The 26,270-nt window shown below is 42.0% G+C and overlaps 3 protein-coding genes across 10 annotated transcripts in view; 2 read left to right on the forward strand and 1 right to left on the reverse strand.

Moving 5' to 3' along the window:
* The window catches only part of ttll5 (tubulin tyrosine ligase-like family, member 5), an 80,968-nt gene extending 72,193 nt beyond the window's left edge, over positions 1–8,775 (forward strand). For 5 of the 6 annotated variants that reach the window (XM_054795733.1, XM_054795735.1, XM_054795734.1 and 2 more), the window contains one exon: positions 1–8,774. In XM_054795733.1, coding sequence (XP_054651708.1) covers positions 1–53 — 53 coding nt within the window. In that variant the 3' untranslated portion in view covers positions 54–8,774. The other variant, XM_054795739.1, reaches the window with a different exon arrangement.
* Positions 169–18,637, reverse strand: tgfb3 (transforming growth factor, beta 3). Its single transcript, XM_054795740.1, has 7 exons — positions 17,906–18,637; positions 11,107–11,270; positions 8,548–8,677; positions 8,358–8,465; positions 5,281–5,437; positions 3,484–3,637; positions 169–3,406 (listed from the first exon to the last, which is right to left on the reverse strand). Exons 1-7 carry the CDS (start codon positions 18,249–18,251, stop codon positions 3,248–3,250), a joined length of 1,218 nt encoding a protein of 405 aa, XP_054651715.1. The 5' UTR covers positions 18,252–18,637; the 3' UTR covers positions 169–3,247.
* The window catches only part of LOC129192130 (intraflagellar transport protein 43 homolog A), a 16,670-nt gene continuing 6,203 nt past the window's right edge, over positions 15,804–26,270 (forward strand). Inside the window, exons 1-4 of one of the 3 annotated variants that reach the window (XM_054795741.1) lie at positions 15,804–19,284; positions 20,480–20,581; positions 23,349–23,419; positions 25,789–25,824. In XM_054795741.1, coding sequence (XP_054651716.1) covers positions 19,240–19,284; positions 20,480–20,581; positions 23,349–23,419; positions 25,789–25,824 — 254 coding nt within the window. In that variant the 5' untranslated portion in view covers positions 15,804–19,239. Of the gene's footprint in view, positions 19,285–20,479; positions 20,695–23,348; positions 25,825–26,270 lie in introns of all 3 variants that reach the window. The other 2 variants (XM_054795742.1, XM_054795743.1) reach the window with 2 other exon arrangements.

Below are 26,270 nucleotides of genomic sequence, written 5' to 3' on the forward strand. Positions count from 1 at the left end.
GACTTTCTGTGTACCGCAAGTTGCTTCCGGCCCGGGAGCAAAGTCCCAGATGACACCAATGTGACCAGAGGCGCATCCTGCCACTCTGCTGGCCTGACAGGTGTCTCTGCATGTAACCACACAGCCACACTGCCACACAGGTGTATTCTAGGTAAGGACAGCAGCAGAAAGCTTGCCAGGGCGCTATTCATTTGTCTGTCACACTGCCACAGACATGGCAGGAGATGGCGTGCCAGGCACGGAATTCCCAGCTTTGACGCAGTTTGGGATTTGTTGTGCAGCCGGAGAGCACGTGGCTCTTTCCAGCCTGCACTGCAGTCTCCACGCCAACAGTTCCCCCTTTCTTTCCCCCCTTTTTTTCTCTCCGTGCCATCAATGCCACGGAAAGATTTCACTGGCAGATATCTTTCAGCACATGCCCTGTTGGCATTTAATATGCTAGCTATTCACATGAAGCTACCCCTCCCGCAACCTCCAGTGAGAGACATCCCATGAATGGTGAGCACGCTGCCAAGTTCCTGGCATTAGACACTGACTTGGACACAGGTTGGAAACACAGTTACCAAATCTGACTCTGTGCTCCTCTCCGGCCAAAGGATGTGTTTAATTATAGCAACGTTTGCTGACGGCTTGTGACTCTTCTCTTAATTTATTGACACATGGATGTTTTTTTTGATGGATGGACCTCATTTAATATGTTGAGTAAATTATCGTGTCATTACATATACAAAAGATGAACCTCATGTTGATGCACAACGCAGGTTAATGGTGCACGTGTGCACCAGCATCCTCATGGATATACAGTTGCTCGCAAAATGAGTACAACGCTCACATTTCAGCCAATATCAAGGGGCATACTACAGAAACAAAACTTGGTTATGGCTTAGACTAGTCAGTGTACAGCTTGTATAGCAGTATAGAGTTACTGTCCTTGGAAATAAGTCAACACAGCCTTTATTTCTGGAAAGCTGGCAACACACGTGAGTACACCTCACAGTAAACATGTCCAAAGTGTGACTATGTAGTGCGAGCACCATCGTGCAAGTAGTACTGCCTTAATCCTCTTGGGTATGGAATTGACCAGAGCTGCACAGGTTGTTACTGGAATTCTCTTCCACTCTTCCGTGATGACATCAGTGGTGGATGCGACACCTTGCACTCCTCTACCTTCCACTTGAAGATGTCCCACAGGTGCTCAATTAGGTTAAGTCTAGAGAGTCCATTACCTTCACCTTCAGCTTCCTCTGCAAGGTACTTGTCATTTGGAGGAGTGTTTGGGTTTGTTACCATGTTGGAAAACTGACATGCGGCCCAGTTTCCAAAGGGAAGGGACCATGCTCTGTGTCCGAAGGTCACAGTATATGTTGGGTTTTATGTTTCCCTCAATAAACTTCAGCTCCCCAGTACCGGCAGGACTCATGCAGCCCCAGACCATGACACTACCACTGCAATGCTTGACCGTAGGTAAGACACAATTATTTCTGTAATTCTGTTGCCAGCAATTTAGATGGATTGAATGAAAAGTAAACCTATAGTTCTAAAGGCTGTCCTGTACACGGACTACTGTAAAGTATATTCACGTTTCATTTCTTTAGCATTGTGCCTTGAGAAGATATGCTGTAATAAAAATGGTTGCTGAAATGTGAGGAGTGTGCTCACTTTTGTGAGTGGATAAAGAGAAACCTCAGGGTGTGTTGTTAATAAAAACTTGTCGTTGTGTAGTTATAGATTCAGCATATGTTGGTGATCACGTCGAATGAAATACTTGAATTTCACACATGTCATTCTGATATCTGCTGCTGTTGACTTTTGCACAGACTGTCATATTCAATTTTTGGATTATCTTGTAACATTCGCAATGCACGGCCGTCATGTCAGATGTCATGTTGTGTATTTACACCGGCGCATGCTTTCTTACAAGACTCCATATCAGTGTGTATTTGTGTTTGTACTGCGCTACTGCAGTTTAGTTTACTGACAATCCCTGACTGTTTACAACTCTCACGCATGGAAATGTTAGCTATTTTTTGGGGAATCACTGGGGCTGTAGCAAACTCTGAGACATCTATGAAATACCTGATGATCATATCCAAATGTACGCTCGACATACAGTAAAAACAGTGAAAGATGTGGATCTCTGCTTTCTGGTCATCTGGATTGACTCTGTTGTTACCCTTTAAATTAAAGTGCTTTATACAAACAAAAACAACACAAAATTTCCAAAACTGCTTAACAAATCTACCCAACTGTCATTTAATTAAAAAAAAGGTGGTTCCAAGAGTAATAAGAACATAATTTACAGTTTGTGACCTAAATTAGTGTTCAGTTGCATGCTCTCATTCAGGATGGGCATAATAATCCACTAACTGAGCCTTAGGAATTTAGGTGAATGATTGTATTGTTTTGAAGAAAATGTGGCGAAGTGGAGTGCACGACTTGACGTGACGTTGAGTTACATTCACGCTATGTATGGCTGCTCTTTACAACACTGGCATGGAAACAGGGGTTCAGAACATTCAGAGACAGATTCTCCCATCCCTTGAAAAATAATACAAAAAAAGAAAACAATGACAATCCATCGCTTAATTGTTAGTCAACCTCAAGGAAATGTAGTCCAATGCCCATCCCTCGCTCTCATACAACAGACAGGCTTTACTTTCAAGTGAAATCATCCCTGTTGCAATGCAGAGGTATTAACATCAACATTGAAATACGACTTTGAATAGGTTGGTTTCCAGCATTTTTATCATATTTTCCTAAAATCATTTTTATTCAACAGCATTTAATCCTAAATACACAGTGTAGCACAGCATTGCTTTCCAGCTTGGACATCCAAACGTGTCCTGTGTGTCCTGTCATGCTGAGTTCAGTCTCTCTTCTCAGTCGTTTTTCTGTTTTTTCCACCGTCTTTTGGACTGCAATTATTTCTATGTCCTTAAGAATGCAGTGGTCATTCCAAGACAAGTTTTGTTCTGTTCTTCTTTTGATCAAAACAGGATGAGAATAGACTGAGGTACGCGCTGTTGAAAATGCTGGAATATGAAATAGAACGTAAGAAAGACGATTAAGGAACGGTCACCGAGAGGTCTGTTGGGTTTGACGGCGCCATCAGTCAACTTGACCAGATGCTGTCATTGTCTGTTATGGAGCTTGGACAAGGCTGAAGAAGGGGCAGTGGACGCTCCCCAAACCCCTTTGAGTCGCTCCTGAGTAGTGCAGGAAGTGTCTCTGTGATCCCTGAAGCCTCTTAGCTGCACTTGCAGGACTTGACTACCATGTTGGACAGCTGCTCCACTTTAGGCGAGCGACCCACGTAGTAGAGGATGGTGAGGGGCTCCAAGTCCTGGGGGACACAGCAGGGTGAGGCCGACGCCTCCGGGTTCAAGGTGTTGTACAGGCTCAGCAGCTTTTAGTGGAGAGGACAGAGCAGGGATCAGAAAGGTTTCAGACTTTAACAGGAACTTGTGGTGGTGTTTGTCTCACGGTGCTGTGGGTGGTGTCAGCGCTGCGTAGATAAGGACAGGGACCAGAGCAGAAGTTGGCGTAGTAGCCTTCAGGCTGATGGATCCACCTCCAACCTAAGTCCTGGCGGAAGTTAATATAAAGTGGCCGCACACAACAGTTCTCTTCGTAATTGCTGCAGACAAGAAGGAAGAGGAGATTAGAGGTCTTTACAACACGACCATGTAAACGTCAGCTATTTCCTCCCTGATGAGAGAAGTTCACAAATTCCACTCTTAGGTGTGCCCTTATTTTCCCTCGCTCCCAGTCGGCCCAGGTGTCTGTCAGCCCCACAGAGGAAATGTGGAGGTGAGGAGATGCCTGGCACGTAAAAGTGGTGAGCATTTTCTAGTAGCCGGGACAGATCCCGACTTGTCATGCTCGTCTCGCTGATGAACACATTTATTTCGTGTCAGTGTCTTCCTGCCTGCCATCCCGCATGTTGGCCCGATGCTTGTACAGCTGGATCACGATAACACACCTGCAGCTTATCTTGGACAGAAAACAACGCTTCCAATGACACTGAAATGTCATCATGTTGTTTGTCCAGTAGAGCGTGCTATCTATCTATCTGTCTGTCTATCTATCTTATCTATCTAAAAATGTGTCATCTCCCTCATTTGTTACACTTTTCAGAGAAGAAGCATTAAAAAGCTCACTACACATGTGGACCCTGGAGTTCTGGCAAATTTTCATCAGTCAGCAACAGACGTGAGAGCTGTCTTCAGCGAACAGACTAACCTAGCATGTTGTTGCTGTCAAAATGTGACTGGAATGTTAGCGTTTGTCTATATGTGCCCTGCGATTGGCTGGCGACCAGTGCAGGGAGTACCCCGCCTCTCGCACAAAGTCAGCTGGGATAGGCTCCAGCATACCCTCGCGACCGTAATGAGGATTAAGCGGCATAGAAAACGGATGGATGGATGTAATGTTAGCTCTGTAGCTCACATAGCTATAGCTATGTTTCCCCAGGACATGCCCTGTTTTCACGTCCTGTCCTGGCCTTCCTGTTTTTTTTTTTTTTTTCAGAAACTGTTGAGTTTTCATTGTATTTATTGGGTCATTGAATTGGTTTTAGGGCACTGTGCTGCATCTTCTATGCCGCTTATCCTTATAGCTGATATTATTTCATATTTTTTTTAGCTATTTGTCCAGTAAGACTTGAAAAATAAACTACTATTTTCTTACAGGCCATTTTTCCTAATACAGAAGAGACATTATTTTACTCCGGAGATTTTTTTAACTTATTTTTGCACCATTGAAACTTATCAAATATATATTATTTTATGCATAATAAAACATGTTGAGTAACTTCTAAGAAGCCTATCTGAATTTGTGTGTTTGGTTATAGATGGTATTTTGTAATATAACAATTTTGTATCCATACAGAGGAGGCATACTTTACATGTGCTACAAATATAAGGCATCTTTGAGTAAGGCATCTTTGAGGCATCTTCGGTGCATATAACATGGCATCTATTACGTGCAAAGGCAAGTGCAGCGTTCCAGTGTCTATGTAAAAAGTGGCATCGAGACAATCTGTCAGACAAACACAGCACATTAGCATTAAAGCTACAGACACACAAAACGGCGAATACAAATTGTGGAACCTGAGACTCATTTCAAATTGTGGAGAAATACTCTGATATGGGACCTTTAAAACTGTTATTCTTATGGCTGGGTGGTTCTACTGCCTTATAGTGAGACGAATCGCATCATTTCACTGTAACTCCCTGACAGTTTGCATAGTAACACATGTAGTGAGCAAATGGGCCTTACTTGAAGCAGTAATTGGTGTCAAGTGCTCTCTTGCGCCTGCGGGAGGACGAGTGTGCGTCGAGCCTGTGGGGGGGCAGCATCATGAGGATGAGATGGGGGTACAGCTGCTCCCTTTGTTTCTTGGTGCGGCTCAGATCGTCAAAGTCTGCCTCCATACCTGCAGGACGGAGTGAGAAAGCACACAGACTTTTAGTGCAGCCACAACTAATAGGTCATAATCAGCTGTCATTTTTTTACAGACGGATAATATAGAGACTGGACTTTTCATCCTTCTTCCATTGTAGCACTCTCCTAACCTCCCTCTTCCCACCGTCTGCTCCTCCGCTCTAGGCCTGATGGCAAAAGCAGCAGATATCTCAGGAGAGATGTTGCCGGTGGATATGTTGGCCCTGCTTTAATTAGGGCCAATCGTCTAAGCGCCATGGCAGCACATTCCTTGTGGCCAAGCCCGTTCCGGAGCGTTCCCAGGACCCGGGGCTCGGGGGCCCCTCATGCTAAGTGAGATACCAGATCAGTGTCATTCCCATGCTCTCAGTCTGATTTCCTCGTAGGAGGGAGCCTTTATCGCCATCACTGTAGTAATGACTATCACTGCAGGCATGCTTGGGGCTCATGCTGATAAGTGTGCTCAACACAATGACACAGCTTCACTCATTCATTACACTGACCTGATCCAAAAATAGGCATGGGAAATTTACTTTATATGAAATAAATGGCAAAAATATATAGCGGTACTGCAAAAAAATGATAATGTAAATCACACATATTTAACATAGCGCCTCTTTTTTCAGTGTTATGTCAACCTTTTCAAATATAAATAAATATTCATATCAATAAATATGGATATGTTACGTTAATATTAATACACAATACACTTTCGCTCCTGTACAGTAGCCAATGAGAGAGGGGCTATAATGTGTTGTTGGGCGGATTTTGAGACCTTAAAACCTTAAGACTTTTACTACAAAGACGTTAATGACTGGTGGAGATTTTAAATAAGGTTAAGGATAACGATCATGAAGCTGCTGAGTTGGATCCCCTATAATGACGAATCACTGTCTTCCATCCACACCCCTGATCAAAAGACCAGTAAGACCAGTTGAAAAATTGCAAGAATTTACATTTTGCACGGTTGGATCTTAAGGAGGTTCTAAGTAGAGCTTCAAAATGCAACAAAAAAAAAGAAGAAAATTGGAAGTGAGAAAAACATTTTTGAACAAACCATTAAACAACCATTAAAAACCGTTCAGCAGTTGATCAAAAGTTCAACACCACAGCATTTAGAAGTCAAAATCTTCATTAAAAAAAAAGTCAAGTGGTAAACCCAAAGAAATGTCACCAGCCATTAGCTGTCCGTCAAGACACGGGACAATTCTCGGCCCAAATGAAGGTTGTTACTGGTGCTGAGTGAGGTCCAATAATCATCAAACGGCATCTGTGAGAAAAGGCTTTTAAGAACAAAAAAAATATCTTAAAAGGCCTCGTCTCCTTCAACGCCACAAAACTGATCGTTTGGAATTTGCCTGAGAGCACCAAACATGGGACATTGAAAGGTGGAAGAAAGTGTAATGTAATGTAACCTGCTGTGTTTGCCCACACTTTTTATGACACTTTATTCACTTTTTACAAATATACTGTAACTCTGACAGACGTAATAGATGCCAAATATCACATAGAACAACTTAACATTAAGGAGTGGGACAGGAGGACACAAACATTAGCAACACTACCATAGTACATTAAAAATATATTATTTTTCCTAATTTTTATTTTTCCTCTGGCGGAACTTGTTTGCGTCAACGGCGACATTGACCGTGAAGCTGTGATTGATCGGCTTTTCTGCCAACGTTATTTCCAGTTCTATATAATTTTATGCGGATGGTACTTCAGTCACCATTGTTTGCTACTACACCGGAAGCTACATGGTAATAACCAAAGAGAAAAGAGGTTTGTTGTTGCTCACTCTCAGCAAAACACTGCCCCTAGCACTCTGGTGGGGAATTGCACGTCAAGTTCTCGCTCCCGGCCAAAGAGCTACGAATGGATCAAGATGGCGTCAGAAGGGCCGGCAATACAACTCCCCTGTAGCATAATTTAGTCTTTAGTAGCTGACCGACCAATAGCTGGCAGAGCTCCAGGCTTCATTTTATGACGTGTAGTGAAGCCTGCCTTTTTTTCCTTTCCGAAACAGTTCTTTTGTTAAGCGGTGTGTGTACACACGGGACGGGCTCGTGCAGCTGAAGGCGCTTCATGTCCATGAAGTTTTCATTTCATGACGTCATAAAAATCCGGAACTTCAAAAGCGAGCATTTTTGGGGTGCCTCTTGTCTCTAAAGTGGAGCAAACAAGTGAGGGAGATTTCTCACGTTTGGCGCTCATGTACATGCTTCTAGGGACATATATCACTGTTATGACATCATTAAAAAGTGAATTGTGCAGAATAGGGGACTTTAAATGGGAAATTACTTTTCGTTTCAAGAATGATAATAATAATAATAAGAATTCAGTCGTCTCTCGCAATATCGTGGTTCAGTTATCTCTCCCTGTTTCCCAGAAATTAATCAATGAATAAACACTTTGTTTATTATTAGTCCAAACAAATGCAAGTGATATGTAGTATTCTGGTCACTAGGTGGCAGTAATGACACAAAACATTGAGACATTACCGTATATTACGTTACCTTAACACTGCATGAAGTCAGCCATGACCGGTCTGACATGATAGATTGAAAAAAGTTATCCTCCCATCCCCTGTGGAAGTGGTACGTTTTTACCTTCTTAAGTTGAGAAGAAATACATTTGAGACTAACTGGTTAGCTCGCCTGCTTGCTAGCTCACGGCCATCTCGAGTCCCTGCAGCATAAAGAGCTTTCTACAGAGCTCTAATTATGTTGAAAACCGTATTTAAAAAGTAATAAACTGGTTTCCTAATGTGTAACTACGAAAATACTCCATTTATTAGCATTGAATCCTATATTGCAGAAATTCATTTAAAGCGCGAGTGTATGGAACAAATTAACCGCGATAAACAAGGGACGACTGTAGTGCTAAGTGACATCCAGGTAACCCAATCTCACCTTTAAACTTCACCTCTAGCACCTCGTTGACGTTCTCAATTATGTCCCCGTTGGGCTTGAAAGTGTGACATGGACAGTGCACGCTGATCTCCAGGCCAAGATTGGTCTCTGCGAGGGATGTAAAGCATGGATTGATGCACTTATACCGGCAGCACTGCTACGTGACAGAGCGGTGTGGTGCTCTACTCACGTCTGTACATGAGCCACTCCCTCACTGTCTCTGTAACATCAAAAGAGACCCACTCAGACATCCCCTTGGTCAGGACGTTCTTGCCCCCGATGTAGCGCTGTTTGGCTTTGGGGTCATCTTTCTGGAGGATCTGCAAGGAAGGATGAAAATGTGACCCAGCTGCATAAACTCTCTCTTTAACACACACACAAACACACACACACACACACACACAGAAGCTGTCTGTCTGAGCCAGACTCTCCAGGATGCCTTGGGCCAAATGTCTACTCTTCATGGAAAAAGTGACTGCCTGTGTTGATATCCCCATTTTGCAAGTTAATGCCTGCATGTTACCCTCCTGCCAATAGGAACCTGGCTGCTCTTCACATCAGCAGCTCACACACGAGAGAGGCAGTGCCACACAGTCCAGTAGGCAGTGTTGAACGACAATGAAGCTCTGCGCTGCGCTCGTCCCCTAAACATGTCATCATGCTCAAAACCGCCAATTCGATTCACTTCCTGCACAGCACTAAACAAAAATGCTTATCCTTATTCCCAGTACAACATCGAAAAGTCACACAATTCAGATTCCTGCTACAATTTTCTAGAAAATAAAGCCCAAAACTTCAAACTACAAACCCACGTCATGCATGGCCTAAAGCGAGCGTCAAGGGATTAGCTCTGGGTATGCATTTACTTTTTCATTGGTTTTTCTGAACATTTTCCAAAAGAAAGCCCATCGTTATGGATGGAAAAGTTAACTAAAAGTTAGTTTTGTTTTTTTTTTACATAGAAAACAGTCTGAAAAGACTAGCCGTCATATATTCAGGGTCTAGAGAGCGACCAAACAGCTTCTCCACAACAGAACCAGAGCTTTTCTTCCTGTCAGTCACACACACAGCAGTGACCTGGAGACACAGAGACCCACTCATCTTCAAGGTAGGGCAAGTTAACAAACAAGGAGGACTTACGATGCAAATTTTTAGATAATGGCCATCATTGTAACAATCGTTGAACAACTGTTGAGAAGCTCAGAAACGTGATTCATGAAATGTGATGAATACATTTTTTTTCTTTGATTTTGTCTTAAAAATTATATATTACCAACACGGTGCATGAAGTCTCACATTCAAAGCACTAAGATGCCAACATCAACATATGCATCAGCACTTGCTGTGAAAGTTGAGGCACTGTGTTTTGTTCTTACGTCTCAGTATTAACCATGGTTTGCTTCTTATTCCACTTGCATGACAGTTAAAAAGTTTACAAAGTGAGACACATCTCACTCACTGTTGTTCTCATGCGTCATTCGAATTAAAACTAGGGATGCTCGATAATATCGGCCGAACAATATGTTATTATATTTGATTGGCATATGAATGAGATATCCGTTCATATCGGATTTGTTTTTTACGCCGATACTGATATCGAGTGATGACGCTGTGCTCCACACGAGTCGTGCCCCGCACACATTGTGGTCAGTATGTCCGCTGTCTTGAATTATTTCCAAGTTTCTCAAGTTTATTTATCTGTCTGTCTGTCTGTCTATCTATCTATCTCTAGCGTAATTGGATTGTGAATTTATTAAGTCTAACCTGTCTTATTTGTTGATAGTAGGAGAACATGTTTTTTTTGGTTGACTAATGGTCATGATTTTTTAAGGACTTTTGTTGAAGCAAAATGTAAAAAATAAAAACGGCAAGCCAATATCGAGCATCTCTTTTGTTTTAAGTTTTTTATACCTTAATATTAACAGAGGTTAACTTCCCTCTACAGCTGCGTGACAGAGAGTGTTAAAATGTTTCTTACAGTACAGGTAACTAGGGTTTGATGGTGTTAGCATGATCATGGAACAGATTATTTCCATTATTTCAAAAGGAAAAAAGTCGAAGGTCAACCAGCGCCCCAGACCGATTTGTGTTTATCTGGTCTGCTTGAGTACCTTGGCCTAACCATGGTCCCAAAAAGTATCAGAATGTAATCTAACTTCCTGTGGGAAGCAGGGTCTGAGGACCGCTAGCATCAGGCCTCTGCCAATCTGCTCTGGCGTGAAAAGTGCGGGGGCGATGGAGTGACAAGGTCCATTTACTCCCCCAGTGGGTAACCCTGCCTCTATCTCTTTACGGACCCCTGGAAACAATCTGCATCCAGAACCGGCCTCAGAGGCGGGATGCAGTCTGGAGACGCTTGTCTCCCTGGCCGGAAATGTAGCAACTCAATCATTACTCTTAGGCTCTCACGGGAGATTAATGGGGAAACTGAATTACAAAAAACTCCTTGCTACAAAAACAATTAAATCCACACAAATGCACGTGGAGAGCTTTACTAAAATGATGGCTTGTTTTCCATAAAGAAGGACTGCAGCTTTGAGAATGTCAGCGTAAAAAAGCAATAACAGATTAGCAATCTGAAAAGATGCCGTGCAGGCTTTTAAATGTGCTCTAATGCACAATCCATGAGCATATGGAATAATGATCAGTACTACAGAGGGAGTTGGACTAATATAAAATAAATGTATTCGGACTGCAGGCTCTTACTGTCGGACCTGGTGGCGGGGGGGGCATTAGCAAGTTCACACACCTGGTAGAGCTCGATCCTCTGCTCGTTTTTCTTGGCACCGGGGTTGGGGATCCTCAGAGCTCGAAACTCGGCCCGGAACAAGTTGGTGGAGTTCTTCTCCATGGTGGAGACGTTGAAGCGGAATACCTTGGAAGTGATCCCCTTTGGGCAGTAGGGGAGGTCATCTGCAGGTAAAATGGAAAAGCATGACTCAAACAGTAGATTTTTATGTGGGACTCGAAGCTGAAATGTTGCTTTTGGCAAAACTCCTTGAAGCCTTTATTCATCTCTTACCTCATTGGATAGGTTATTATTAAAGCCTATTTTCCGAGGATATTCTTGTTTATCTTCTGGTGATTCATATGATTTTCAGAGTATTTTTCGGATGCAGCTAATGCAGCAAAGTGGATTAGTGGTTAGTAGCAAAAAAGATTTTGAATTGGTGCCTTTTTTTTTTGAGTTTGCATGTTGTCCTTTTGCCTGCATGGGTTCGCTGCTACCAGTGCAATAACATGGGCGATTCAAATACTTGTGCCCAGAACCAGTGGACCTCTAGAATGGGTCTCTTCTACTAGACTAGTATAGATAGATAGATTTTATTGAGAGATGCACAATCTACCAATATTCGATGCACTTCATCATTGATACTGATAGCAACCGATATTGTGTAATGAACACATGTTGCTTCTTTTACTGTGATACCACTGGTTGCATTGCACAGATAAAGTAGTTCCTCACCACTTTGCACTTGAAATTTTGCAGCTTCACCCTGTCACGGTTTTTCAAAAATATATTAATTAAGAAATCATTGTTGTTTCGTGGTTTTCGTGGCCTATTAGCAAAAAAAAAAGAGCTAATTTTAGATTTTAAAAAAAGTAAAAGTAAAAGTGACTATAGGGGTGTTATTTCATGTCTACAGGGCTTTAAAAATGTTAAAAACTGTATTTAGAAGGTCGTAAATAGGGTTTCTATGCTCGAACTAAAATATTTTATTTATAAATAAACACTCCTATTTTGTGGAAATTCACTCAAGGAACCAATTAACTGCGATAATCGAGGGATTCTTGTAAACACTTTCCGAAATGTGACAAATATTGCAATATGGAATGTAAGTTACAGAAAAAGTGCCGGATTTATTGTAAACATTTGGTCTCAACAAAATAGTCATGACCAATTCACAAATAAGAATCCAATTAAATAATGCTGGCAATGATACTATTTGGGAAGCTGCACATTTCTATGTGGCACAAACATCCATATAAGAACAAGGTTAAGTGCCAAGTGTGAAACACTGGACCCCACCCTCCATCCATCCATTTTCCAAACCGCTTGTCCTCACTAGGGTTGCGGGTATGCTGGAGCCTGTCACTGGACTAATACTGTACAATCAATGTTATTATTTTTCTGCAGGTACGCCAGCAGCATGTGACCCAGAGGGATTCTAGCTGATGTGCAACATTAAAGGAAGACAACTTACTTACTTACACAGCACTTTACAATCATCGCAAATTCCATATTTACAATCCGAAGGCGACACTTGAAAATAATTCTAGACTGATGTGGCGCACGACATCATCACTTATGTGCCAATATCATTATTGGCAGAAACACTGATACTGATATAAATCGATATCTCATTTTTATGCCGACATCAGCCGACCGGTATTATCGACCATCCCTATTTTTAACAGTTTGGTAGCGAAATTCGTGAAATATGAAACAGCAATGCAAACGCACAAAGTATCATTCCTATTAAACATGTCCAGCTTGCAAAAGAGAACAGTAGTGCTGTTTATTAAGTTTATAAGGAGCCGATATTCCCTAAAACTGGCTTGTTCTATTTGGATGAAGCTCCAACCACTCGTGTCAAGGGGATAATTAAACCTAAGTTGTGATTGGCATGTGATGAGTCCAGGATGTACCATCAGCTCTAAAACGCTAGATGGATGAACAGCAGGATACAGCTCTTGCTATGTAGCATCTGCGCATGCCTCGCGTGACCCCAGCTGCAATGAAAACCAAATGCCGCATGTGGCTGCACTAACATGCCCTTCCCACTAACCCTTCAGCTCCACAGGTGCTCAGACAGAAGCCCAGATATTCCCAAGAAGCAGAGTCTCGGCTGTGGCTCAGGAACGTGCGGGCCCACGTGCTGGAACAGGACAACGTCCCAGCAACCAGCAAGGAGGCAAACGACTCCACATGCTCTGCAAGCGTGAACTTGTAATACACCTCCCTGGCGCGTGCACGTCTGATAATGTGGCATGCTTGACATTTAGAGAATATAAATGGCCGCATTGTGCGTGTATCTGAAAAGCTTCCTGTTGCACCCGAGGCTCGCCCTTCTTTTCATCATATCACCCAATAGGTTATTATTCTAACAAGCCGGGCACATGCGGCGAGGAGCTAAACAAGCACATAGCAAACGTTTTATGAGCAAAGTGGAAACAGTCATTTACAGCCAAGCTCTGGCTAATTTATTACCCCGAGCTTTAAGTCTATTAGAGACTGAGGGGGGGTTTTAACACCTTTAGTTTTGATACAATGGAAACTCATAAATGCATCTGTCATCATAGAAGCATCACAGACTTGATTTGACCCATAATCCTATTCCAGTGGCCTTCCAGTCATTATCTGACATTTCCACTACCTTTTTTTTTTTTTTTAAATGTTTCCTATTTATAGTTGACCTTTACAGCATTCATCACCAGCCATATATCTGTCCAGTGTTTCCACACGATCTACAACGAGCAAACCTCGGTAGCCCTTTGCTCCACTCATTCATTGCCCCCACCCCCACTGGAGGCAAAAAGCCCCCTTTTGGATGGGAGATTTGAAATTCTAATCAAGTCTTTGGTTTCCTTTTGGATGACCTCATTTTTCCCATTGCAATGGTTTTAGGTGGATTTCACATTATGGCTTATTTTTGCCAAGGGTCTGAAAGGTAATTTGTTCCATGTTGGCAAGTGGAGGGGATTGCTTGCATAATTAAAATGAAATACATATACTAATTTTATGACCCAATATTTGAATGAGTCACATGCTGACACAAACCTCTGAAGCAATCTCCAGTATGTCCAGCATATATCGAACATCAACTTTTAAAGGGGAACCTCCTAAAGTCGTACGATTTGGACTTGGACCAAATTTTTGTCAGCAAATCTTGTGAGACTTACGCTGAGTGAGCATCTAAAGGATTAACCCCACAAGATGGTTTTACTTTTTCTTTAGCTTTGTGTACTGCCATCACAGAAACATACCAGAGATAGAATAGAACCAAAAATGCAACAAAAATACCCATGTCGCATAAAGCGTCAGGTACACGAATAATGAATTCTCAATTACGTACCCAAAGTAATTTTATCTACCGACCACTAATTCCAGCAGTAGCCATGAAACGCCACCAGGTGGCAGTATTTTTCTAGAAACACCTGTATGTTTCCTCTCACTGCGCTTCTGTCAGCTGTCATCAAAGAAGAGTAGTTTGACTTTATTTTAGTTTTATTTTAGAATCATTGATTTGATCACTTAACGGTGCTGTCTGCCTTGGTTAGGTACTGCATGGAGGGCGCTGACCTTCAAATTTGTATATTCTACCCTCTTCGTGCCCCGATGTTGCAAGCCACGCCCCATGTAAGTCACACAGAGGCGCAGTTCCTATGTTTGTGGTCAGCTAATGATGGTCATTTGCCAAAGTTTAGCTGTTAACGCTATCATTGAATGTATAGCCTATCATAACCACACAATGACTCCAAATTGTCCATCGTTTCTCTGAGACTGCTTTTGTTTATGTGCACACGCAACGGACATGTGCGTGTATACGAGACAGCGGTGAGTGAACGCCACGAGCACCATCATTTTATTCAGGTCCAATGAATTTTTTTGTTTAAATTTCAACTTTGAATTGTCACAAATATAGGAATTTATTTGTTCAATCTGTTCTTTTAAACCACTATTGCCAACATCTGCTAACCGGTGGGGATGTTCCTATATTTTTTGGTTGGAAAAAAGTGTACTTTGGAGATGCAGAGAGACAGAAACGTTAAAACATGTTTTTCTGATGGTAGAAGTTTGGCCCTGGAACAACTGAATTCACTACTTCCTTTGGGAAAATTTGTTTAGAACTTAGAAGAACTTGGAAGTTGACGACAGAATTTATTACAGTATCAGTTATTATAGAGGTTCCACTCTATAAGGGCGAATACAGATTCCCTAACTTTATTAGCGTTTTGATGAACTGCAGCAATGAACACCCAGTAGCCACATTGGAGCTCATTCTTGTGTTGATTCTCAATGACAGGAGCAAAGATGGCCTCTAGAAAGAAATGAGGCCAGTGTGAGGACAAACTCTTGGTGATCCTCCTACGCTCTGCTGTCCGACATCTGATAAAAAACAAAAAACTAGGGAATCTCCTCACTTTCCTGCTGTCGCCTGGGGGATAGTCTGTGATGTCACTCTCTCCAGAGCTTTGCAGTGGTAAACAAAGGAAATAGGAAGCATCAGGCTGCAGGTGCAAGCCAGCTGCTGAAGTGCCTTGACCTCATAAAAGACAGTGCAGATGTGATTATCCACTTGGTTACACAATCTCAAGTTGTAAAAATCCCATGCACTTGCATTAAGCCGCTGTGAAAAGATCTACATAAGCCGCTTGTGCTCAGTGTCAATGTTTAGAAGTGTTCAAATGGCAAAATGCTTTCAGTGCCAATCTAGACACATTGACATATTACTTTGAAGCTATTGCTCATAAATAGGAAATATATGCCATTGCAAGAAGAATGAGAGAGAAAGCTTTCTGTTTAACTTTTTAACTGGGCGTGAAAAACTTGAATGTAGTCCCACATACTCCCGCCTTCCAAAAACACTGACTGTAAAAGTCATTATATCCAGTGGGAATGAAAATGAACTGAATTATCAAGGTGACAGACATTATGTTCCTACATGCCGAAACATGCCCTGCTCTCTTTAAAATTATATCATGGAAAGTAGGAGAAAATTGCTACTTAATGTATGTTGGCACACTTTTGGGTAATAATACGCTGCATGGAGATGCAGTTTAGTTGGTGCCAGTAGTAAGTAGCGTTGGGCAATTTACTTGACAAAATAATAATTATCTACAGTTACTAGTTACTTCTACAAATAAGTAATTGATTTCGTAAATGAATGACTCCTTCAGAGATGGAATTAGTTAACAGGGAAAGTGATTATCGCATTACTTTTGGAAAAGCCTTCAAAATATGTAAAATAATTTGGATTTAGCTTTGCAGTGGCTGTGCTATTAAGAGATGTTTCATGAGATTAGGCTGAGGGCTGAGCTCGTGACTTGCAATTATCTATCAAAACTCTAGGGGGCAGTTTTTTCCCTGCACAACTTTTGCTAAATATTTAGCCTCCTGTGTAGTAGTAGTGAACAATGGCGACTGAAGCGACATCCAGATCATTGACACAGGTATCATTGCATAATACAGCACCACATTTCACTGCCAGTAATGGTAACGATGCAACGTTACTGGCAGACAATAATGGCACAAGTACGCCATTATTTCCAACACTGGTGAAAAGTCAAGCTGATGTCTGGTATTGTCACCTCCGGCATGAGACCAGTGTGATGTGTCCTGGGCACCTGGCCATCACCGGTCGCACTCCGTAGACCTGTGTTTGTTTTGGGAGCTCTGCTTGTACCTCTGACCAGCGGATAAACCCCTGAGCTGTGTATTTGGAATGTCAGGATCACTTGGTGGGACCTGTGAAATGGATTAGATTCAAGACTTGTGCTTTGGAGGCTCTGCTCAGTGTCACAGCCCAGCATAAACACCTGTTGATTTGCACTGAATGGGCGACACCACCCTCCACCTTAAAAACAAACTCCATCTGGAGAATCAGAGCGCTGTTTATAGTGGACTTCTGTTCCTGGTGTCTGGAACAATCAATGGAGCGCACTTTACACAGGAAATACCAGCACGGATGAACAAGAGAATTGGATGAAAACTCTGGGATAACTCTGCTGCTTTATACTACAAGAGGAGTGAGTTAATAGAAGTGAGAGAGTTATAAAAGAGGATCAAAAATATTAGGAAACTGGCAGCATGAAAATGGAAATGAGGTATTGGAGTTGGCAATGGATAGTAGAAGCTAACTGCCTGAGAATTTCCCCCCTTTAGGAATGTGTCAGAATTAGGCTGGAGTTCCCATGGCTTTGGTGTGAGGTATGTATGAGGAATGGTGCTCATTCCAATTTGGCCGTTTACTTTGTGCTCCCCTTTGCATGTGTGCGTAAAGGCTGCGCTCAAACAAATGACAGCATCCGACGTACGCAATCAAGCCTGACGTTATTCATAGCCTACACACATTCTGAGTGGAAGTCCGCTTTTATTTGTTAAATGGTTAGAACTTCTGGCTGGCAATGTGTTTGTGTTATAGATATTATAAAACAATATTTTTTTGTTTTACATTTTGGAAACTGTTCGTAGAATTTTGCAGCAATGCAACGTTTTGCATTGTTTAATAGGATCGTGCTAACGTCTTACATTACGTAGATTAGGTCACTCTAACAAACTATACAGTATTTTATGACAAAATGCATATATCACATTTCTGAAAGATAGAAAATTAACAAGTAAAACGTATATTTCACTCAAAATCCGACAGGTTATGATTAATGGAATTGACTGTGGATTGCGATAGAGGACGACTAACAGGCCATAATAAACACAGTAGGTGTCATCATTTTAGAAGTTTGGCCGTCTAAAGTGATGACTGATGAAAAGTGATGATGGGTTAGTAACACACTGACTCTGCGAAATAAGAGCATGATGAACTTACTGTTTTCTGGAGGACCATTGATCATGTTGAACTTGTAAATCTCTTTGGCATAGTATTCAGTCTCTGTGTTATCCTGCCCACAGCTTTGCTGCCTGTCTCTTCCCAGCTCCTCAATTAGCTCCTTGGTGCTGTTATAAAGGGCCAGAACCTGAAACGGTACCTGACTCGGACCTGTTGTCTGAGGCGGACTCGTCAGTCGAAGTTTACTGAGAATCTGTCCCCGGACCGCCTCTACTCTCTTCTTCTTGATGTGGTCAATGTCCACAGTGGTGCAAGTGGATAGTGACAAAATCATTGTCACACAGTTGGACAGGAGGAAAAACAAAAGTGCTTTACCCAGATTCATAGTTCACTCTGCTCACAACCGCCAGGTATAAGAATGAAACGACCAAAGTGAATTCCGGCGTGATTAGAATCCCTTTCCTCTTTTCATTCAGGTTGTGAGTGAGTTCTGTTCCTGGTGGAATCCCATTTTTTCAAGTGCTATGTCATCTTTGCAAAATGCCCGTTTGCGAGAGTGCAAATCCGTGCCATGGCGCAATATAACCTCAACCCTGCATCAAAACTCTTGATCCTACTCTTCATTCCACCTGGACTCATACAGGCATCGCATCCCTCACTTGCCACACTCTGCACGATGGATCAGTCTCTCCATTGACTGAGTCACTGCCCTTCTACTGGCGTGGAGTCTAACTCAGCCTGCAGCCCAGCCTCCAACACTGCATGAGGCACCCCTCTCTCGCTCAACCTTTATAGTCTCCAATCGTGACGTTTGTGAGGGAGGGCCAGCTATGTGGAGAGCCAGCTCGGACAGTGACGTCTGTCTTGGACGCAAATCAGAATTGTAATCTCTGAAAAAAATGCTGGGTACTTTGGTATTTAACAGGAAGAAAACTATTGCCAATTTTGAATAACAGGTATCATTAAACACCGACCAGATGTACTTCAATACATATGCATCGCGTTTTGGACGGATCCTAGTAGTACCAGCAAAATAACAATGGTTAAAGTTATTTTGAGACGCTGCTCAAGCCAGTGACGATGGACGCTCAAAACGTGCACAACACTGACATCTAGTGGACAATAGTGCTTACCACATGTGATACTGACAAGAAGTGTACTTCTGATGTTATGCAGAAAGCACTGTGTTTTTTACTAGCTAAATAATAAGGAAGACACGTTGGGTTGAAGTAATCAATATAAATATAATTTTAATTGTGTACTGTATTGTATCACCGCGTCTCAGGATTTACGGGCCATCGTTACCATGGCGACCATTGCCCAGCTTGGTGACGCTTGTTGATGGCTAGCTAGCCGCAGTAACCACGACAAACATGGACGACGGCGTTCAACTGGGAGAACCTGGGCCAGTTAAAAATGTGAGTGGTTCACAGCAACTAACATGGAAATAACTTATTTGAACTTACCAGTGTTTTTGTGTGTGACTTGAAATTACAGTTACGCAGCTAGCAATGCTTTTGCTAGGTACACAACCCCAAAGCCAGGTTAGGATAAAACCATAACATTAGCCTACACGTTAGCGATATAGTTATTTGTTTGGCGTCATCTTTAACAGCAAAAACACAGCATTGTTTGCCAAGTATGAGAAACGGGAGTACGAAGTGTATACGTTACTTTACAACACGTAGATAAAATAAAGCTTAGTTAGCATTGCTAACTGCAATCTATCAGCTGGCACATTCGCTAACATTAAGTCAACTGTGCTATTTGTTAGCTTGTGTGATACGTATTCTGCTAGCTGTCAATTTTGTTGGCGCCTTTTACTGTAGTTAATGATCCATATTGCGTTAGAGCAGGGGTCACCAACGTTTTTCCTTGTGAGAGCTACTTTTACAAAATGAAAATGGCCAAGAGCTACTCATTTTTGTAACATTTATTTTCAGAGCTTATTTTAAACCCAAACAAAGCGAACATGCTTGTTTTACCAGAACATTAACAAAATGCTGGTGTCCACAACTCACATTTTGTACTTCAGAATGCATTTCTTTCTACTGTTCTTTCATTATTAACTGAAAACCTGAATGAAAAGCAGGCTTGTGGGCACCTCATGTGGTCGTGGGGGGCTGCCTGGTGCCCGCGGGCACCACGTTGGTGACCCCTGCTTTAGAGTAACATTTCTGTCAGAAACAGAGGTAAAGTGAGTGTTAGTCCACTGCAGTTCTGACCATCCATCCAACCGCCCATATTTTATACCGTTTGTACTTATTCCGGTCGCAGATGAGCTGGAGCCTGTACAGTACCAGCTGACTTTGGGCGAGAGGCGGGGTACACCATGGACTGGTCACCAATCAACTGCAGGGCACATATAAACAAACAACCATTCACACAATTTAGATTCTCCAAAAACCTAAAATGCATGTTTTTGGTATGTAGGAGGAAGCCGTAGTAACTATTAAAAAAACACTCAAGCACAAGGAGAAAATGCAAATTCCACAGAGATGTTCCTACAGAGATTCGAACCCACATCTCATGACTATGAGTCAGACAGGCAAATGTGTATGATGCACCCTCCTACCGATAATGAGTGCTACTGCTGTCATCACACATTTTCAGGTTGCAAAATCTGGTCGAAGGGCTCGGCTTGCTGCAGACCAGACACCACAAGCAGATGCTCGGAATTCCAAGAAGTCCTCTGCATCTACCTCAGCTGGAGAAGTATGTGACAACATCATGATTGTTTGCATGTTATTCAGTACTTTCTTGGCAATATCTTGACCACAAAATGCATTGTGTCTCACGCGTATGCGTTGAACAAGGATGATGAAGAGGTAGGTTGCATGAACATTGTGGTGGCTTTGTGCAGCTTCTGTTATGGCTCCTCGATCAACTTTATACCATTTCAAGTCATTCAAAGTTGGATTAGAAGAGCAAGATTAGTACTGCTATTGTTTTCATACTGTCACTTGTTGGGATTCACCTCTTTTCATATTATGGCAAACAGTTACAACACCAGCCTGACACAAATGGTATAAAGTTTAATGGATTTGTATGCTTATATGCTTTCATGCTTGTTCTGAAACCCTCAGTATTGTCCAGAGCCAGAACGTTGTCATTGAACTCTTGAAGATTAGAAAAAAAGCAGAATACACACACAAAAATAAAAAAATATATATATATTTTTCCACTTCATTAACTTACTTACTACTTTATTCATGCATTCAGCATTTTATCCTAAAATTTAAAGTACAGTAGAATCTGTAGAAAATTATACATCTTTAAAAAATGTCGCAAAGAAGCTTTTAGATGATTTTGGAAGGGGTCGGGGCCCACAGCAGGACCTGCTGCTCGTCAAGAAGAGTGGTGCGTGCATTCACGTCAGTCCCCACAGTCATCCACGTGTGGATAGGGGTGTAATTTTGCATTTATGTTCGTGATAAATGCCACGGATTGGATTCATTTATGAATCCAATCCATGGGAAACCATGGGAAACAATAAACTCGCCTTCCAAGGACAAGCGTTGATGTTCCATTTCCTCTTAATCTTTGCACTTTGTCTGTAAAACAGTAGTTCATTTTCTTGACAGTCAAGAATGTTAAAATGTTACTGAAAACATTGCCTATACCATTAAGAAAGTTTTATTTTGACATTGTTTTTTATTGTGACATTGTTTTTTATTGACCCTGGAACAAAGTGATAGTTTTCTTGCCCAGAAAACGTATTGTGCTTGACCATACAGGTTACACTGTAATTAACTAGTACTTCACAATAAAATATATTTGTCAATATCTTTTCGTTTTTGACCGGTCCAGGGTGTTACGCCGCCTCTCGCCCGAAGCCAGCTGGGATAGGCTCCAGCATACCCCCGCGACCCTAATTAGGGTAAGCGGCATAGAAAATGCATGGACGGATGGATCTTTTTGTCTTGTAGTTCATCTAAACATTCAGCAGACTTCACTATGACGTCTGTGTCTTGGAATATATTGTAATGCAAATATGTGTCTAAATATAGGACAAAATAAAAATATGAGGCGAGTCATCGCAGATTGCTGACATTTATGGAATCGGTCACGTTGCTTGGATTGGCAAATTGTAATGCAGTCAACACCCTCGAAGCAAAAACATCCCAGCAATGCTCAAGCTTTAGGCTAATCTTCCCAAATTAGGCCAACTTCCTCAATGTGGCCACCAATATTCTCGCGCCCCCTCTGACCCGCTCCGCAAATGCAATACATTTTTCCAGCGTGCCGTGGGTTTATTTACACTCGTCGTTTATCAAGCCTGGCCTCTTCTGCTTGAAATACCCAACTGATTGGTCACATTCCTGTCATCCTTTTAAACAAAGACGCCACTGCTTTATGGGCTCATACGGTTCGGACACTACAAGTTCTTTGCCCTGGAGACCATCACATAATCCCAATTTAGAAACCACAAGGGCTTAGCTAATTGCCTTAACAGCCCTGACATATTTGGTCATGAGCAATTGGAGGCACTGATTTGTTTGGATGAGGTCATTAGCATTTTTTTGTAAGGGGAAACAGGCAATTAAAGGTGCCTAATCGTTTGATTAAACATCCAAACGGAAATCTATTGAATGAATGACATTTTTGTGATCCCTGTGGATCCTTGTGGTGGTCACTACTTGTGTAAAACTCAGTGTGCTTGTTGAGCCCCAACTCTCACTATAAGTGGTCGTATCCATTTGTGTGTGTGTGTGTGTGTGTGGGTGTGTGTGTCTGTGTGTGTGTGCGCGTGCCCTACCTCATCCTGTGCCTAATAGTGAGGTCCACATTTGTTAATAGCATGGGCAAAAGGACCCAGCCATGAAAAATTATTCCCTCTTTCATCATAAATGAAAGAAATTCTTCACAGGCACTATGTCCTCTGCAGACTCAATTTGGTAATGAGAAATGTTGTGGCCCTTTTTTTTTTTTTTCCAACATTCATTTGTCTCGTGCCCCTGTGCGTGTGCTCCAAGGAATGCATTCATTCAAGGGCAGTTCTCAGGGTCCCACTCTCAGGATCAAGATGCATACTTGGTTTACTATTTTCAGAATCAAAGAACGATAGGGAGAAGGTCATTTTTTTCCCAGTTAATCTATTTTAAGGTCAGACTTACATAGGGCCCCTGGCAGTTCCCACACTCTGTGCTCCATATGTTGTGCTCTCGGACAGGAGGGTATTCAAAAGTAAATTAATGCAGCTTAACTATTTGAGTGCCCAAGTTCTTGCCACATTTAAATTAAGCATCTCAGCCTGTTCTGTTTCACCAGTACACGTCTGGATGGTCTCTGCTGCAGATAAGAACTCCACCTGCTGGCAGTACTGTGAAACTTAAGTTTGGACAGGCCATTCTGGACCTGTGTCCTTTAAGGATTGTTCGATAGAAAATAGAAATGCTGTAGATGGTTTACTGTACTTGATTAAACAGTTTTCGTGGGCTATTCTTAAAATGTGTTAAAATATGTTATTTTCTTCCTCCAGGGCCCCCCGCCTAAGCCTCCCAGGCGGCAGGGTGGCTGGGCAGAAGAAAGCTCCGGATCCGGTTCTGGCAAGTATGTCTTTTCACCATCTTCTCCATCGCCTGCAGTTGAGGCTGTGAGCTGTGCTCTCACGTTATGTGTGTTATTAATGGACTCTGATACTGTGGAACGAGTTTATTTGTTAGTGAATATTTGGGCCTCAGGCTGTGAATCAACAAGGTTAGAGGGAGCCTGTGTAAGCAGACTGCTCTCCATTCGTCTTCATCTACGAGCAAGCCGGTAATTGACATGGTTAATACATCAGCCACAGGAGGGCACTGTTAGCCAGCCAGTTCCTCCATCACAGCGGCTCAAGATACTTTATCACTCCATGTGTGCTGCTTTATCACCCTGTGTGTGCTGCTGCGATCTGAACTCTACATGGGGAGCACAACACAACATGGAGACAGTCATTAAATATTTAGGACAGAACACCTATGTTAATGTTTTGTACTGGTGGGGTACCTGACATGTGTTCCCCTGAAAGTGGAACAGTTAAGGCGTTAAGCTTTGAGGTGTTTAGTCATTTTTTTAGTTTACTGCATCGTCGGTGCAAGCAGACCAACCAGCCAAGCCTAGGACTCTTTCCTCCTGTCACCAGAAGGTCAGTGCGTCGCTGCTCTGCGTTTTTGTAACCCGATTTGATTCCCACCCTCAAAGCCATTGAAATACAGGAGGTGTAAAAGGGGTTTTGCACGTGCATTGATCCTCTCTGAAACAAAGTAAGTAATGGCCCCCCCTGGAGCCGGCAAGGACTTTTCCCTTCAATGTCACCCCTCATGCTCAATCACCGCTGCCCTCCTCCCACTAATCCCAGCGCAGAAATCCCGGGATTTGTCGATCTATCACTTCTAATTGACACTAAATGATCTGTCAGTTTATTGATGAACCTTTGAAACCGGGTTGTCACAATATATTTTATCCCTAACAACTTTTTTCCAGACAGTCTTACCATGTCTATCGCTTTGCCTTACATGAGTCTTAATCAAGGAGCCAGTAATGTGTCTTAAGTGTCGAAACCCCCTAGTCCCCGCTTAGACAGGACACAGTCCAAGGGCAGGCAGGTACATGAGACTCTCTGCTCCTCTCTGCCCTGCCTGGTTTGACACCTGGTTTCTCACCGTTAGCTTTGCTTAATAAGACAGAGTTCATAAGGCACACACAATGCAATTAGAATATCAAGTAAATAAAACACGACTAATTCACAAAGGTTATAGCCTACATGTCATGCACTCTCTATGACATGAAAATCAGTTTGTATCAAGGATGCAAAATCATGATGTGTGCATGCAATCCCTTAGATTCCCAGTGACGACTTCGTAGGTGATGGTGAGCTCTATTTACAGTGTGAATAAAAATGTTTTGTGTTGCTGATAAAGGTAAAAAATATATACAAAAAAATAAAGGGAACACTTAAACAACACAATGCAACTCCAAGTCAGTCGCACTTCTGTGAAATCAAACTGTCCACTTAAAAAGCAACAGAGATTGACAGTCAATTTCACATGCTGTTGTGCAAATTGAATAGACACCCCCATTAAATAAATAAATCCAAATAATAAATTAAATAATAAATAATATCAAATATTATATACATTTTTGTGTGATTGTCAGCACATTCTACTATGTAAAGTACGTAACATAGAAAGTATTTAATAAGAATATTTCATTCATTCAGATGCGTTAGGATGCGTTATTTTAGCGTTCTCTTTATTTTTTTGAGCAGTTTAAGACGGCCTTAAAGTTGGACTAAAGGACATTTCTTTTAACACACAAGCTGTCCATCTCTGTGAGTCAAACAGTGACTGATTTTGTCTTAGAACATCACAGTTACAGTATATCACTTGATTCAATTTGCATCATACAAATCAAGAAGTTTTTAATATTTGGTGAATACTTTGGGATGAATCCCGCACTGTCCGGGTAAGCTTTACACCAATAGGGGGCACTATGTAACCAGGAAAACAAACAAAGCACATTGCACATTACACACTATGGATGAAGACATACTACACCCAAATTTAACATGTCTGTTTTGCTTAATGATATTGCTGTCTAAATTATTGAATGTATTGTGGTCCCCTATATGTATTTCTGACTTGATGGAATCGCTACCTAAAACAAAGAGCATGTGTTCAAATAGAGTGATGGCAAGAGTGGTGTTAAAACATAGTGTTCTAGTTCTTGCATTGTTCAAGCTGAGCTGTCTAACCTGAGTGAAGTCTTAAAAGATAGCAGCATGATTCAGCACATGAACAGAGAAGACACAACTATAGTTGACCCCGCTGAGAGCAGAATTACTATCATAAGAGACAGTTGAAGACTGTTATTTGGAAGTAGAGAATTACTCTACTTGCATGAATGGTGTCTTACAATTTGTTGTCCTTTCTGCATGTACACAGATCTTCAAGAAGAGCTGCTGCTGACGACCTGGAAGAGTAAGTTGACTCAGCCGCATCATCATCCATACTTCTAAGTACTTTTGGAGCTGCTGATTGAATTCAATGACAGTTACATTTCTGTGCGTGGATAAACATAGTTCAGTTTAAATGTTCGCATCACAGCAAAGTGGCATTGGTGCTGCTCGTTCACATTGTCCTTGGTTGCACCTAATCCTTGCCTTCCAAGAACAATCACTTAACATGATTGAAAAAAACGGCGTGACTGAGTTGTCATCACTTTTATTGCCGTCAGGAGCCAAGCTCTGCTGTTATTCTTGGAGTAACAGTGAAGCTGTGACTAGAATAGACATCGTCATGTGGAGAGCAGGTAGAGGATGTACGCAGGCATCTATTTTTGACTCATCATGGCAGCTGGAGCCTAATAAAGGTGTTAGCAGGAGACAGGCCCAGTTTGCAGCCTGAGCACACTTCTGTCATACTTC

The sequence above is a fragment of the Dunckerocampus dactyliophorus genome, chromosome 13 (assembly GCF_027744805.1).
Source record: "Dunckerocampus dactyliophorus isolate RoL2022-P2 chromosome 13, RoL_Ddac_1.1, whole genome shotgun sequence".
Lineage (NCBI taxonomy): Eukaryota > Metazoa > Chordata > Actinopteri > Syngnathiformes > Syngnathidae > Dunckerocampus > Dunckerocampus dactyliophorus.

Bases quoted from the DNA above. Each gene is read 5' to 3' on its own strand.
- tgfb3 (XM_054795740.1), bottom strand. From the start codon at position 18,251: ATGAATCTGGGTAAAGCACTTTTGTTTTTCCTCCTGTCCAACTGTGTG. The intron at 3,638-5,280 runs GTAAGGCCCATT...TCTTGTCTGCAG, and splicing joins GACACCAATTACTGCTTCAA to CAATTACGAAGAGAACTGTT. The intron at 3,407-3,483 runs GTGAGACAAACA...CTCCACTAAAAG, and splicing joins CTGACACCACCCACAGCACC to CTGCTGAGCCTGTACAACAC.